A 15,994-nucleotide genomic window follows, 5' to 3' on the forward strand; every position below is an offset into this window, starting at 1 on the left:
ATGTGGGATATTAGGGGTAGTAGTCCGGTGGCTCTGGCTGACGGGATGATGTGGGATATTAGTGGTAGTAGTCCGGTGGCTCTGACTGATGGGATGATGTGGGATATTAGGGGTAGTAGTCCGGTAGCTCTGGCTGACGGGATGATGTGGGATATTAGGGGTAGTAGTCCGGTGGCTCTGGCTGATGGGATGATGTGGGATATTAGGGGTAGTAGTCCGGTAGCTCTGGCTGACGGGGATGATGTGAGATATTAGGGGTAGTAGTCCGGTGGCTCTGGCTGATGGGATGATGTGGGATATTAGGGGTAGTAGTCCGGTAGCTCTGGCTGACGGGATGATGTGGGATATTAGGGGTAGTAGTCCGGTAGCTCTGGCTGACGGGATGATGTGGGATATTAGAGGTAGTAGTCCGGTGGCTCTGGCTGATGGGATGATGTGGGATATTAGTGGTAGGAGTCCGGTGGCTCTGGCTGACGGGATGATGTGGGATATTAGGGGGTAGTAGTCCGGTGGCTCTGGCTGACGGGATGATGTGGGATATTAGGGGTAGTAGTCCGGTAGCTCGGGCTGATGGGATGATGTGGGATATTAGGGGTAGTAGTCCGGTGGCTCTGGCTGGTGGGATGATGTGGGATATTAGTGGTAGCAGTCCGGTGGCTCTGGCTGACGGGATGATGTGGGATATTAGGGGTAGTAGTCCGGTGGCTCTGGCTGATAGGATGATGTGGGATATTAGGGGTAGTAGTCCGGTGGCTCTGGCTGAGGGAATGATGTGGGATATTAGGGGTAGTTGTCCGGTGGCTCTGGCTGATGGGGATGATGTGGGATATTAGGGGTAGTAGTCCGGTGGCTCTGACTGATGGGATGATGTGGGATATTAGGGGTAGTAGTCCGGTGGCTCTGGCTAACAGAATGATGTGGGATATTAGGTGTAGTAGTCCGGTGGCTCTGACGAGATGATGTGGGATATTAGTGGTAGTAGTTCAGTGACTCTGACTGACGGGATAATGTGGGATATTAGGAGTTGTAGTCCGGTGGCTCTGGCTGACGGGATGATGTGGGATATTAGGGGTAGTAGCCCGGTGGCTCTGGCTGATGGGATGATGTGGGATATTAGGGGTAGTAGTCCGGTGGCTCTGACGGGATGATGTGGGATATTAGTGGTAGTAGCCCGGTGGCTCTGGCTGACGGGATGATGTGGGATATTAGGGGTAGTAGTCCAGTGGCTCTGGCTGACGGGATGATGTGGGATATTATGTGTAGTAGCCCGGTGGCTCTGGCTGATGGGATGATGTGGGATATTAGGAGTAGTAGTCCAGTGGCTCTGATGGGATGATGTGGAATATTAGGGGTACTAGTCCGGTGGCTCTGGCTAATGGGATGATGTGGGATATTAGGAGTAGTAGTACGGTGGCTCTGGCTGATGGGATGATGTGCGCTATTAGGGGGAGTAGTCCGGTGGCTCTGACTGATGGGATGATGGGGGATATTAAGGGTAGTAGTCCGGTGGCTCTGGCTGATGGGATGATGGGGGATATTAAGGGTAGTAGTCCGGTGGCTCTGGCTGACGGGATGATGGGGGATATTAAGGGTAGTAGTCCGGTGGCTCTGGCTGACGGGATGATGGGGATATTAAGGGTAGTAGTCCGGTGGCTCTGGCTGACTGGATGATGTGGGATATTAAGGGTAGTAGTCCGGTGGCTCTGGCTGACGGGATGATGGGGGATATTAAGGGTAGTAGTCCGGTGGCTCTGGCTGATGGGATGATGGGGGATATTAAGGGTAGTAGTCCGGTGGCTCTGGCTGACGGGATGATGGGGGATATTAAGGGTAGTAGTCTGGTGGCTCTGGCTGATGGGATGATGTGGGATATTAGGGGTAGTAGTCTGGTGGCTCTGGCTGACGGGATGATGTGGAATATTAGTGATAGTTGTCCGGTGGCTCTGGCTGATGGGATGATGTGGGATATTAGGGGTAGTAGTCCGGTGGCTCTGACTGATGGGATGATGTGGGATATTAGGGGTAGTAGTCCGGTGGCTCTGGCTGACGGGATGATGTGGGATATTAGTGGTAGTAGTCCGGTGGCTCTGACTGATGGGATGATGTGGGATATTAGGGGTAGTAGTCCGGTAGCTCTGGCTGACGGGATGATGTGGGATATTAGGGGTAGTAGTCCGGTGGCTCTGGCTGATGGGATGATGTGGGATATTAGGGGTAGTAGTCCGGTAGCTCTGGCTGACGGGGATGATGTGAGATATTAGGGGTAGTAGTCCGGTGGCTCTGGCTGATGGGATGATGTGGGATATTAGGGGTAGTAGTCCGGTAGCTCTGGCTGACGGGATGATGTGGGATATTAGGGGTAGTAGTCCGGTAGCTCTGGCTGACGGGATGATGTGGGATATTAGAGGTAGTAGTCCGGTGGCTCTGGCTGATGGGATGATGTGGGATATTAGTGGTAGGAGTCCGGTGGCTCTGGCTGACGGGATGATGTGGGATATTAGGGGTAGTAGTCCGGTGGCTCTGGCTGACGGGATGATGTGGGATATTAGGGGTAGTAGTCCGGTAGCTCGGGCTGATGGGATGATGTGGGATATTAGGGGTAGTAGTCCGGTGGCTCTGGCTGATGGGATGATGTGGAATATTAGGGGTAGTAGTCCGGTGGCTCTGGCTGACAGGATGATGTGGGATATTAGGGGTAGTAGTCCGGTGGCTCTGGCTGACGGGATGATGTGGGATATTAGGGGTAGTAGTCCGGTGGCTCTGGCTGACGGGATGATGTGGGATATTAGGGGGAGTAGTCCGGTGGCTCTGGCAGGAGGGATGATGTGGGATATTATAGTGAATGTGGCTATGTGGAGTGGGCGGGGCTCTACACTCAGCTTTATATATAGATACTTTCATTATAATTTGTATTAACTAACCACACAGTTACTATGCCGGGCAATGCCGGGCTCTTCAGCTAGTAATAATAATAAAGCATAATAAATACAATGGCGGTATCGTCTCTATCACTATAGAGCAGCAGATCTGTGAATTCATGATACCATCAATGGCATGTAGCCCCCTGACACCAGCAGCTCATGTGCCCGCACACAAGGACTCGGCCACCACCACACTCCTATGATATTGCTATGTAAAATGTCAGATGGCAGTAATGTGTCTGCGACCAATCATCCTGTATACGCTGCTGCATTAAGGGGTTAATGGGATCTGCGGGGTCTTTGTTGTCTCCCAGTCACCACAGGACCTTTGGTGATGTCATAGTCATGTGATTGGTCATATGAGGGGAGGAGTAAAGCAGTGGCACTTCCTGTCATGTGACCATGTGAGTTCAAAGGTCCTAACATTTACTACGTCTCTCCCGTGTAATTGATCACATGACTGTGACATCACCGCAGGTCCTGTGTCCACCAGGAGGAGACATCAGCGGAGCTGCGACCGGTCCTGGTACGTGACACTTGTAGTCGCTGATCTTCTTCCCGTGTTTATTATGGTGCGGTGGTGATATACGAGATATAGTGCGGTGATCTATGCGTATACACTATGTACGGTGTATATATATAATACCTGACATCTCCCCTCATTACTACAGAAACCAGTGATTGTCTGTCCGCTGTCTCTAACATCATGTCCTCCCTCCATCTGACACTGAATCTGTCCTGTGTTTCCTCCCTCCACTAACCTACCTGTGCCCGACATTTCCTCCCCATACTCCTCAGCAGCACGCCCGCTGTCCTTGTCTCAGCTTTGACTTTGTGAAATCTCTTACTGTTTCTGTTATTCATTCTCGTCTCGACTATTGTAACTCTCTACAGATCGGTCTCCCTCTTACCAAACTCTCCCCTCTCCAATCCGTCCTGAATGCAGCAGCCAGGATCATATTCCTGTCCAGCAGCTACACCGATGCCTCCACCCTGTGCCAGTCGTTGCACTGGTTGTCCATTGGATACAGAGTTTAATATAAACTTATCACTGTCACCCACAAAGCGCTTCACGCTTCAGAACCCCCTACATCTTGTTCTTAGACTAACATCCTCTATAATCCGTTCCTCCAACTCCCGTTTTCAGGGTCTCTCACGAGCTGCACCAATTATCCGGAATGCATTACCCAGAACAGTTGTAAGCAGCAGGGTCATCACTCCTCTTGGTATCTGTTGAATTATGTATTTACTCTGTTATGTATCTGATATTGCCTGTACAAGTCCTCTCTGTAATGTAAAGTGCTGCAGAATTTGCTGCTGTTCTAGAAATAAAAATTATTTTTATTACTAGCTTGGCCCATGCAAAATTTTCGCACATTGGTCGTCGGGGGTGCAGGCAATTTCAGAAAAAGCAAGCTGGTGAAATGTAAATGTATTTCATGAGCTGATGAACACAGACAGGTATTTATATATGTAGATTGGTAATACAATAAATTGGTTTGATAAGTAGAGGCCAAAAAATGTTTTCCGGTTGTGGCGCCACCTGCAGGTCATTGTGTCTTTCTGCAGGTTTATAAAAATGAATGTTTAAACTGTATTTAGTGATCAAATTGTGGATGTGTGGTTTGTTTGGCTGTTTTCTTGCTGAAGGGAGCAAGTTTACCTTTCAAATGGTGAATCATGTGTGTGTGTATGGGGGCAAAGTAATCAGCGAAAAAGCAGTGCATGTTTACAAATGTGCAGGTAGTGTGCTTTGGGGTACTGTGGTGCCACCAGCAGGTCATTTTTCCTTACTGCAGGTTTATGAAAATTTATGTTTAAACTGTATTTTGTGATCAAATCGTGGATGTGTGGTATATTTGGCTATTTTCTTGCTGAAGGGGGCAAGTTTACCTTTCAAATGGTGTATCATGTGTGTGTGTGGGTGCGGTATGAACGGGGATACAAAGAAATCACCGAAAAACAGTGTTTAGAAATAACAGAATAGATTATTGTCTTTCTCAATAGTGAACTTGCAAAACCAAGAAGGAAATGTTGTGAAGTCTCAAAATTGCAGGATGGAGACATTAGTGATCTGCAAATAATGGAAAATGGAAACATTGAATTCCCGGCACCATTGGCCTCAGCTGCTATCACTGAGGTTATTAATGGTCGTATGAGGAAGTTTCTGCCATTGAATGTACAAATCATCAGGATCCACTGCTGGCAGCTTCCTATACATTTGCCCCTTCACAAGGGAATGTCACACTGGTCCTACCCCCCCCCGGTTTATGATGTAGGGGGGCACACTATATGATAGCCAGACCCCTCCAATCTTTATTACTGGTGCACTAACAGCTCAGCGCAACATTGATTCGGTTGTGGAACCAGTGGTGCAGACATTTCTCCAAAGTGTCCCAGGATACCATGCTGAATGTTACTGGAGCTGCTGTGAGCCTTCTCTGTGGCCTAAACCTGCTCCCAAGGCTGCAGCATCTCTGCTCTTGTCTCCATCGAGAACTTCAGGGATGTCATTGGTCATGATTACAAAGGAGATGCCAGCAGCAGATCTTGATGATTTGCCCAAGTGCAATTAGCAGCAGACCCTTCCTTAGACGACCATTAATAGCATCAGTGATAGCAGCTGAGGCCGCAAGTGGCAGGATTTCTGAATGTGGCTCAGACTGGATAAATCCAGAGGTTTTAAATTTTTGTTTCCATTTTTTTTTTTTTGTCTTTTGGAGATCAGTAACGTCTCCGTCCTGTGATTTCCTGAATTCCACACGTTTTCCTTCTTGGTATTACAACTTCAGTGTTGAGTCTAGACACGTTAATGTCATGTTATAAATACAGTAGGTTTATTATTTGTTGGGCCTGGAATTCTGTGCAGGAGCGAGGAAAAGAATGTAAGTGTTTGGGGTTTTTTTTTGTTTTGTTGTTTGATCTGGGTTCTGATTTTTGGGCTCAAGTTTAAAGTTTATTATTGGGAACTGCACTATGTAGTTAGTTACTACTTTTTATGTTAAATATTATTTAAAACCTTGTTTTTTCAGGTTCCTTATGTTTAGGACTCCTATCCTTTAATAGACGATGGTCCTCTCCATCATTGACCTCCCGAGGATGGAGCAGGACAGAGACCACATGGCGGCTCGGATATTAGACCTCACCCTGGAGATAATCTACTGGATCACGGGAGAGGTGAGATCTTCACATCACACTGATCTCTAGGAATAAAGCAGGGAAATGACGGGAAAGGTGAAGGATTCTTGGCCTCTGTGTAGTGATCGGCGTCTCCCCATACACAGGATCACACAGTAGTGAGGACATCGTCTGGGAAGTGTGTGACCCCCCATGTGTCAGGAGGGCGGAGCAGGACCCCGAGTGACATCACCGAGCCTACACCTCATTCACTGATCCATGAGCAGAAGATCCTAGAACTGACCAATAGGATCACTGAGCTGCTGAGCGGAGAGGTGAGCGCTGCCGGGAATGCTGGGACATTATACAGTAACACCGGGGGAGGGGTCTGCTAATGACGGGTCATTGTGTGTGTCAGGTTCCTATAAGGTGTCAGGACGTCACCATCTATTTCTCCATGGAGGAGTGGGAGTATATAGAAGGACACCAGGATCTGTACAAGGGCGCCATGATGGAGGATCACCGGTCCATCACATCTCCGGGTAAGAGGAGACCTTCCTGGGGTGTAGAGGAGAGAACACTGCTGATGAGGGATACTGCCTGAACACTTTTATTTTTCTTTTATTAAAAATTCTCTGCGTAAATAAGAATAAACAATTAAATGTGTTTTGTGGTGGACATACATATAATGTGATCCTGAGACTAGATCATCTTATATAATCGTAATTTATTGAAAAGGTTGTTGGACCTGGGTGAGGTTCTTGTAATTGCCATACGGAGTATCAGGAGAAAATGTTCGTCTTTGTTGTTACTGAAATTTAAATGGGCTTTAAACCTTCAACAAACTTTACATAACTTACAGTGGGTACGGAAAGTATTCAGACCCCTATAAATTTTTCACTCTTTGTTTCATTGCAGCCATTTGGTAAATTAAAAAAAAAAAGTTCATTTTTTTTTCTCCTTAATGTACACTCTGCACCCCATCTTCACTGAAAAAAACAGAAATGTAGACATTTTTGCAAATTTATTAAAAAAGAAAAACTGAAATCTCCCATGGTCATAAGTCTTCAGCCCCTTTGCTCAGTACTGAAAAGAAGCACCTTTTGAGCTAGTACAGCCATGAGTCTTCTTGGGAATGATGCCATAAGTTTTTCACCCCTGGATTTGGGGATCCTCTGCCATTCTTCCTTGCAGATCCTCTCCAGTTCCGTCAGGTTGGATGGTGAACGTTGGTGGACAGCCATTTTCAGGTCTCTCCAGAGATGCTCACTTGGGTTCAGGTCAGGGCTCTGGCTGGGCCGGTCAAGAATGGTCACAGAGTTGTTGTGAAGCCACTCCTTTGTTATTGTAGCTGTGTGCTTAGGGTCATTGTCTTGTTGGAAGGTGAACCTTCGGCCAAGTCTGAGGTCCAGAGCACTCTGGAAGAGGATTTCACCCAGAATATATCTGTACTTGGCCGCATTCATGTTTCCTTCAATGGCAACCAGCTGAAAAACACCCCCATAGCATGATGCTGCCACCACCATGTTTCACTGTTGGGATTTTTTAGGGCAGGTGATGAGCAGTGCCTGGTTTTCTCCACACATACCTCTTAGAATTATCACCAAAAAGTTCTATCTTCAACTCATCAGACCAGAGAATCTTATTTCTCATAGTCTGGGAGTCCTTCATATGTTTTATAGCAAACTTTATGCGCGCTTTCATATGTCTTGAAGAATAGGAAAGTCAGCAGGCAGGCATGCTCCATGGAGGGTGATTGTGTGCTCCGTGGAGGATTATTCTGTGCTCCATGGAGGGTGATTCTGTGGTCTGTGGAGGGTGATTCTGTGCTCTGTGGATGGTGATTCTGCTCTCTGTGGAGGGTGATTCTGCTCTCCGTGGAGGGTGATTCTACTCTCCGTGGAGGGTGATTCTGAGTTCCGTGGAGGGTGATTCTGAGTTCCGTGGAGGGTGATTCTGTGCTCAGCGGAGGGTGATTCTGTGCTCTGCAGAGGGTGATTCTGTGCTCTGCAGAGGGTGATTCTGTGCTCTGCAGAGGGTGATTCTGTGCTCTGTGGAGGGTGATTCTGCTCTCCGTGGAGGGTGATTCTGAGCTCTGTGGAGGGTGATTCTGAGCTCTGTAGAGGGTGATTCTGTGCTCTGTGGAGGGTGATTCTGTGCTCCATGGAGGGTGATTCTTTGCTCCGTGGAGGGTGATTCTTTGCTCCGTGGAGGGTGATTCTGAGCTCTGTGGAGGGTGATTCTGAGCTCTGTGGAGGGTGATTCTGAGCTCTGTGGAGGGTGATTCTGTGCTCTGTGGAGGGTGATTCTGCTCTCCGTGGAGGGTGATTCTGAGCTCTGTAGAGGGTGATTCTGCTCTCCATGGAGGGTGATTCTGTGCTCCGTGGAGGGTGATTCTGTGCTCCGTGGAGGGTGATTCTGTGCTCTGTGGAGGGTGATTCTGAGCTCTGTGGAGGGTGATTCTGTTCTCTGTAGAGGGTGATTCTGAGCTCTGTGGAGGGTGATTCTGTTCTCTGTAGAGGGTGATTCTGAGCTCTGTGGAGGGTGATTCTGTTCTCTGTAGAGGGTGATTCTTAGCTCTGTGGAGGGTGATTCTGTGCTCTGTGGAGGGTGATTCTGAGCTCTGTGGAGGGTGATTCTGTTCTCTGTAGAGGGTGATTCTGAGGTCTGTGGAGGGTGATTCTGTTCTCTGTAGAGGGTGATTCTGAGCTCTGTGGAGGGTGATTCTGTTCTCTGTAGAGGGTGATTCTGAGCTCTGTGGAGGGTGATTCTGAGTTCTGTGGAGGGTGATTCTTAGCTCTGTGGAGGGTGATTCTGAGCTCTGTGGAGGGTGATTCTGAGTTCTGTGGAGGGTGATTCTTAGCTCTGTGGAGGGTGATTCTGTTCTCTGTAGAGGGTGATTCTGAGCTCTGTGGAGGGTGATTCTGAGCTCTGTGGAGAGTGATTCTGTGCTTTGTAGAGGGTGATTCTGTGCTCTGTAGAGGGTGATTCTGTGCTCTGTGGAGGGTGATTCTGTGCTCTGGAGGGTGATTCTGTGCTCTGTAGAGGGTGATTCTGAGCTCTGTGGAGGGTGATTCTGTGCTCTGTGGAGGGTGATTCTGAGTTCTGTGGAGGGTGATTCTTAGCTCTGTGGAGGGTGATTCTGAGTTCTGTGGAGGGTGATACTTAGCTCTGTGGAGGGTGATTCTGAGCTCTGTGGAGGGTGATTCTGTTCTCTATAGAGGGTGATTCTGAGCTCTGTGGAGGGTGATTCTGAGCTCTGTGGAGAGTGATTCTGTGCTCTGTAGAGGGTGATTCTTTGTTCTGTAGAGGGTGATTATGTGCTCTGTGGAGGGTGATTCTGTGCTCTGTGGAGGGTGATTCTGTGCTCTGTAGAGGGTGATTCTGAGCTCTGTGGAGGGTGATTCTGTTCTCTGTAGAGGGTGATTCTGTGCTCCGTGGAGGGTGATTCTGAGCTCTGTGGAGGGTGATTCTGAGCTCTGAGGAGGGTGATTCTGAGCTCTGTGGATAGTGATTCTGTGCTCTGTAGAGGGTGATTCTGAGCTCTGTGGAGGGTGATTCTGTTCTCTGTAGAGGGTGATTCTGAGCTCTGTGGAGGGTGATTCTGTTCTCTGTAGAGGGTGATTCTGAGCTCTATGGAGGGTGATTATGTGCTCTGTGGAGGGTGATTCTGTTCTCTGTAGAGGGTGATTCTGTGCTCCGTGGAGGGTGATTCTGAGCTCTGTGGAGGGTGATTCTGAGCTCTGTGGAGGGTGATTCTGAGCTCTGTGGCGGGTGATTCTGAGCTCTGTGGAGGGTGATTCTGTTCTCTGTAGAGGGTGATTCTGTGCTTTGTGGAGGGTGATTCTGAGCTCTGTGGAGGGTGATTCTGAGTTCTGTGGAGGGTGATTCTTAGCTCTGTGGAGGGTGATTCTGAGTTCTGTGGAGGGTGATTCTGAGCTCTGTGGAGGGTGATTCTGTGCTCTGTGGAGGGTGATTCTGAGTTCTGTGGAGGGTGATACTTAGCTCTGTGGAGGGTGATACTTAGCTCTGTGGAGGGTGATTCTGAGCTCTGTGGAGGGTGATTCTGAGCTCTGTGGAGGGTGATTCTGAGCTCTGTAGAGGGTGATTCTGTGTTCTGTAGAGGGTGATTATGTGCTCTGTGGAGGGTGATTCTGTGCTCTGTGGAGGGTGATTCTGTGCTCTGTGGAGGGTGATTCTGAGCTCTGTGGAGGGTGATTCTGTTCTCTGTAGAGGGTGATTCTGTGCTCCGTGGAGGGTGATTCTGAGCTCTGTGGAGGGTGATTCTGAGCTCTGTGGAGGGTGATTCTGAGCTCTGTGGAGGGTGATTCTGTGCTCTGTAGAGGGTGATTCTGAGCTCTGTGGAGGGTGATTCTGTTCTCTGTAGAGGGTGATTCTGAGCTCTATGGAGGGTGATTATGTGCTCTGTGGAGGGTGATTCTGTTCTCTGTAGAGGGTGATTCTGTGCTCCGTGGAGGGTGATTCTGAGCTCTGTGGAGGGTGATTCTGAGCTCTGTGGAGGGTGATTCTGAGCTCTGTGGCGGGTGATTCTGAGCTCTGTGGAGGGTGATTCTGTTCTCTGTAGAGGGTGATTCTGTGCTTTGTGGAGGGTGATTCTGTGCTCTGTAGAGGGTGATTCTGAGTTCTGTAGAGGGTGATTCTGTGCTCTGTGGAGGGTGATTCTGAGTTCTGTGGAGGGTGATTCTGTGCCCCGTGGAGGGTGATTCTGTGCCCCGTGGAGGGTGATTCTGTGCCCCGTGGAGGGTGATTCTGTGCCCCTTGGAGGATGATTCTGTGCCTCGTGGAGGGTGATTCTGTGCTCTGTGGAGAGTGATTCTGTGCTTTTGGAGGGTGATTCTGTGCCCCGTGGAGGGTCATTCTGTGCTCTGTGGAGAGTGATTCTGTGCTTTGTGGAGGGTGATTCTGTGCTTTGTGGAGGGTGATTCTGTGCCCCGTGGAGGGTCATTCTGTGCTCTGTGGAGGGTGATTCTGTGCCCCGTGGAGGGTGATTCTGTGCCCCTTGGAGGATGATTCTGTGCTTCCTGGAAGATGATTCTGTGCTCCGTGGAGGATGATGAGAAGAATGGTGAGGCTTGCAAGAAATGGAGGACTTGGCCCACAGCCAGGAATAGATGCCAGAGAAATAATGTCTGGGTGATAGGGTTACCAATGAAGTCAGAAAGGAATGATACTATGAGGTGATGCCATTCACATGAGTAAATATGTGTGGGAAATGCAGTACAAAGAGAAAAGAGATGACACATGATTTATTCTTCCAAGGACTTTATAAAGAAGCAGGGGATGTTTTTTACATGTGGAGGAAAGGAAATGTAGACAGCAGTTACATAGGAAAGGGATCATGTTAAATGTTCATTTATGTTTGTGTCTGTTGACATTATGATATTTTATTGCATGGTCCTGACCGTGAGGTCTTTGCAGACAAGCAACACAAACGCTGTTGTTTTCCGTGGTCTTTCTTCACTTTAATACATGTATTTGTGATATACTTAATGATCTTGTCCTCATTTTTGGATGCAGATTTTCTTTTGTATCAGTAAGGCTTTTATTGGATAATTTAAAAAAATAATATTTTATTTGAGAAAATAAGAAATATTTGTTTTTTTTTCCAGGTGACGTCGACGTGAGAGCCTCCAAAGGACATTATCATTTATCCCCCTACTATGAAGTAGAGAATAACAATACCAGGCAAACTCATGAAGCAATTCCCAAAGTCCCAATAGATATTGACTGCAGAGATGTGTCCACTGATTCTTCTGGTCACAGGAAACCTTCTTTTAATCAAATGCTGATTGGAAAACAAGGAACTGGACACGGACAGGGGGAAATATTTCCACATAAAAGACAAGTTGAAAAGAAATCAAATCTTTCTTTGTATGAGCGAATTCACAAAGATGAACGGCCATTTTCATGTTCAGAATGTGGGAAACATTTTAGTAGGAAATCAAATCTAATGGAACATGTAACAATTCACACAGGGAATAAGCCATTTTCATGTTCAGAATGTGGGAAATGTTTTACTCGGAAGTCAAATCTTATGAAACATGTAAAAAGTCACACAGGGGAGAAACCATTTTCATGCTCAGAATGTGGGAAATGTTTTACCCAGCCATCGATTCTTTTTCTACATCAGAGAATTCACACAGGGGATAAGCCATTTTCATGTCTTGAATGTGGGAAGTGTTTTAGTCAGAAAACACATCTTGAGGGGCATTTAAGAACTCACACCGGGGAGAAGCCTTTTGCATGTCCAGTATGTGGAAAATGTTTTAGTGACAAATCAGGTGTAATTGAACATCACAGGACTCACACAGGGGAGAAGCCATATTCATGTTCAGAATGTGGGAAATCTTTTGTCCAGAGATCAAATCTTGTTAAACATCAGAGAATTCACACAGGGGAGAAGCCATATTCATGTTCAGAATGTGGGAAATATTTTAGTGACAAATCCAGTCAAATTGAACATCAGAGAACTCATACAGGTGAGAAGCCATATTCATGTTCAGAATGTGGGAAATGTTTTGTGCACAGGTCAAATCTCATTAAACATCAGAGAACGCACACAGGGGAGAAGCCATATTCATGTTCAGAATGTGGGAAATGTTTTAGCCACAGATCTGGTCTTGTATATCATCATAGTACTCACACAGGGGAGAAGCCATTTTCATGTTCACAATGTGGGAAGTGTTTTGTATACAAATCAGATCTTGTGAAACATCAGATAATTCACACAGGGGAGAAGCCATTCTCATGTTCACAATGTGGGAAGTGTTTTGTCTTCAAATCAGATCTTGTTAAACATGAAAGAACTCACACAGGGGAGAAGCCATTTTTGTGTTCAGAATGAAGGAGATTTGTGCTCTTCATTATTTTATCCTTTTTATGCCACAGCCAGAGTAGATTACTGCTTTGAGGATAGAAACTGTAAGCATTTATCATGCACACGTCACAATAAGAAAGAACTTGATCAAAATCAGGCTTTGTTACCTTGCATTTAAGACTTGACCCAATCTGCAAGATAATTAAAAGGGCCTCTTTGGACTAAAGGAAATACAGTCAATAGAAAGCCTATATTAGGACCTGAAATGCACTGGTCAAGGACTAAACCCTCCAAGTGAATGATCGAGCTGGGAATCCAAGTTAATTTACAGCATCCAGAGGACACTTCAGAATGTTGATGTTCCACATTCGCAGGGGTCTTTGTCAAACAAACAACTATTGTAACATATCGGATGAAGGTCGACAGCCTACAATCATATGTACAAACAGTGGAATGACTCATAATTGTTAAAATACTGTCCCAACTTTGATGTTAAGTCCTAAGGTGCGTCACAGGAGACCGTCGCCGCCTCCACATTATATAACTGGCGATGAAGCGTGAAGGAGAACTGATAGAATTTTCTTGATTCCGTCACGAGTCTTCTCTCCTAACAACATCTTTGTTAGAAGTGTTCTTTGCATGGACATACACACATTAACCATTTGTATGATCGTATAGTAAAGTGATAGCATCTCTTGTATTAACTAAGTGTCCTGTCGTATAGAGGTACTTGATTCCTCGCCACCAATCACGTATATATTTTATATAAAAACTAACATCAGAAAACTTTTTTCCCACGTGCTATCATTACTAATCTTATTTTATGTCATACAGTGTTACATCTAAAGGAGGACAACGAGAAAACAATAGTGCCCATGCGCCAGTGTCTACATCTCTCATTCCAGAGAATGGCAACCCTGAAGCCTAATTCATGTGATCACCGATTATATTGATGGCAACCAGAGATGCCAATCCAAGCCAGGTGCAATGGGTTGTGCAAAACAATACAGCAAATTGTCAGTGAATGGAGATCAGATTGGAAGCCATTAGTGCATACCTTAATACTAAAAGAAGGGTCACTTGCTTTGTCATAGTACAGGGTGATTCACTCACTACTTTGTCAATAAAAATTGCTGTAACGTCTAAAAGAGGCGTCAACCGTTCTGAAATTTGGACTGTACATACTTTGGTTCATGAGAAGTGAGAGTACAAGGTACCTCAGAGACAGCATCAAGAAATATCTTCACGCCGAGTGGTCTCACCAACTTCTCGCCCCGTCAGTCATCTCCACTATGAGATACACTACCGACGGGCAGGAAGGTCTATGTGTGGTGCTTGCATTTCACTCCTGCCGAATTCCTTCTTCATTTGTTAATCCCCTCTCCAGTCCATACTTACTGCAGCAGCCAGGGTCATCTGTCTGGCTAATCGGTACTCGGACGTATCCGCTCTTCGCCAGTCCTTACATTGGCTGCCCATTCATTATAGGATTCAATTCAAAGTACTTGTTCTCACCCACAAAAGCTCTCCACAATGCGGCATCCCCCTACATCTCGCTCATTTCTGTCTATCGGCCTAACCGATCGCTGCGCTCTGCAAACGACTTTCGACTAACCTCTGCTCTAATCCGTACCTCCCACTCCCGACTCCAAGACTTCTCCCATGCTGCACCAATCCTTTGGAATGCTCTACCCCAAGAAATTAGGACTACCCACAATTTGTACAGTTTCAGGCGCTCCCTCAAAACACATTTGTTCAGAGAGGCCTATCACGTTCACTAATCACAGTCATTCTCTAAGTGTGCGTGTGTAGCCCATTCACTATCTCCATCCATCTCTCACTCCCTCAAGATGGCTGGACCATCATTGTAAATACACCATTGTAAATACACACCTGTCCTCTGTATCTCCCCCACCTCATTGTAGAGTGTAAGCTCTCACCAGCAGGGGCGACTGATTGTGCTTTAATTATTGTATTGTTAATGTTGTTACTTATGACTTGTGTTTTGAAACTGTTAAACTGTAAAGCGCTGCGGAATATGTTGGCGCTATATAAATAAAGATTGTTATTGGAAAAACTTAATGGAAAACTGAGTCCTTAAAGAGAAGCCAAAGTGAGTGTCTGAAGAAGTATGGAGGTCAAAATCCACCATCCAAACCGTGCATTCTGTCATTGGAGAACAAGCTGGAACGTACAGGAACATTACTGGATAGGTGTGATGGAGGACGTCCGAAAATGTCTCGGAAAACAATTCAAGATGTGAAACAGTGACTTCTAGTATTTCCACATAAATTGTTGCACAGACTTTGCCAGGAGACAGTCATGTTGTATTCTACATGTCCACGAGCAGCCAAGAAAGGTCGCGTTCACCCTACAGAGCTGCTGTCGATCAGGAATTGAAAGGGCCCGATCAAAAGAAAATAATTTGTTATTGTCAGTTGTCCCAGATCTCCATTTGTGAAAAAGAAAACATTGGACTATACGTGGTACATTGAGGAATCTTGGTTTTTCCTATGTGGCTATATCATTTCACAAAACACCCGAATTTTGGCAGCTGACAACCCGTACACAATGTCACAAGACGCCACTTCATCCAGAAAAATGACAGTAATCTCCAAGGGACTGTGGCCACTAAGATTGCCTGATTTCACACCTCCGGATTTTTTCCTTTCTGGGCATTTGAAAGGTCGGGTGTACAGTCACAATCATTACAGGTGCGCCGAGAGAACATGTCGTGAGAAATTCAGGCCATGACCCCAGACGTCCTGCGGAATACATTCAACAATATGGAACAGCGTGTGCAGGCTTGCTTGGATGTGAACAATCGGACATTTTTAACACCTGCTTTAACCCTTTTATGACATTAGGTCATAAAGGGGTTAAAGCATCTTTCCGGTATCTTTCCTTCCACATTTAAGCATGCCATCATACAGCCATTACTTAAAAAACCATCCCTCGACCAAAACTGTGCCGCTAACTATAGACCTGTCTCTAATCTTCCCTTCATCTCTACACTCCTGGAACGCCTGGTCCACTCCCGTCTTATCCGCTATCTCTCAGATAACTCTCTTCTCGACCCTCTGTAGAGGTCCGGGTGGCAGGCTGGGGCGGAGGGTAG

The 15,994-nt window shown here is 46.5% G+C and overlaps 1 protein-coding gene across 1 annotated transcript in view; it reads left to right on the forward strand.

Annotated features, from left to right (window-relative positions):
* LOC141060146 (uncharacterized) overlaps positions 1 to 13,662 on the forward strand; it is a 233,730-nt gene extending 220,068 nt beyond the window's left edge. The window contains 5 exon segments of the mRNA XM_073556425.1: positions 5,988 to 6,098; positions 6,206 to 6,373; positions 6,457 to 6,580; positions 11,669 to 12,789; positions 12,791 to 13,662. Coding sequence (XP_073412526.1) covers positions 5,988 to 6,098; positions 6,206 to 6,373; positions 6,457 to 6,580; positions 11,669 to 12,789; positions 12,791 to 13,054 — 1,788 coding nt within the window. The 3' untranslated portion in view covers positions 13,055 to 13,662.
* Positions 13,663 to 15,994: the final 2,332 nt, after the last annotated feature.

Source organism: Dendrobates tinctorius, unplaced genomic scaffold (genome assembly GCF_039654945.1).
Source record: "Dendrobates tinctorius isolate UK_male_01 unplaced genomic scaffold, ASM3965494v1 ptg000232l, whole genome shotgun sequence".
Taxonomy (NCBI): Eukaryota; Metazoa; Chordata; class Amphibia; order Anura; family Dendrobatidae; genus Dendrobates; species Dendrobates tinctorius.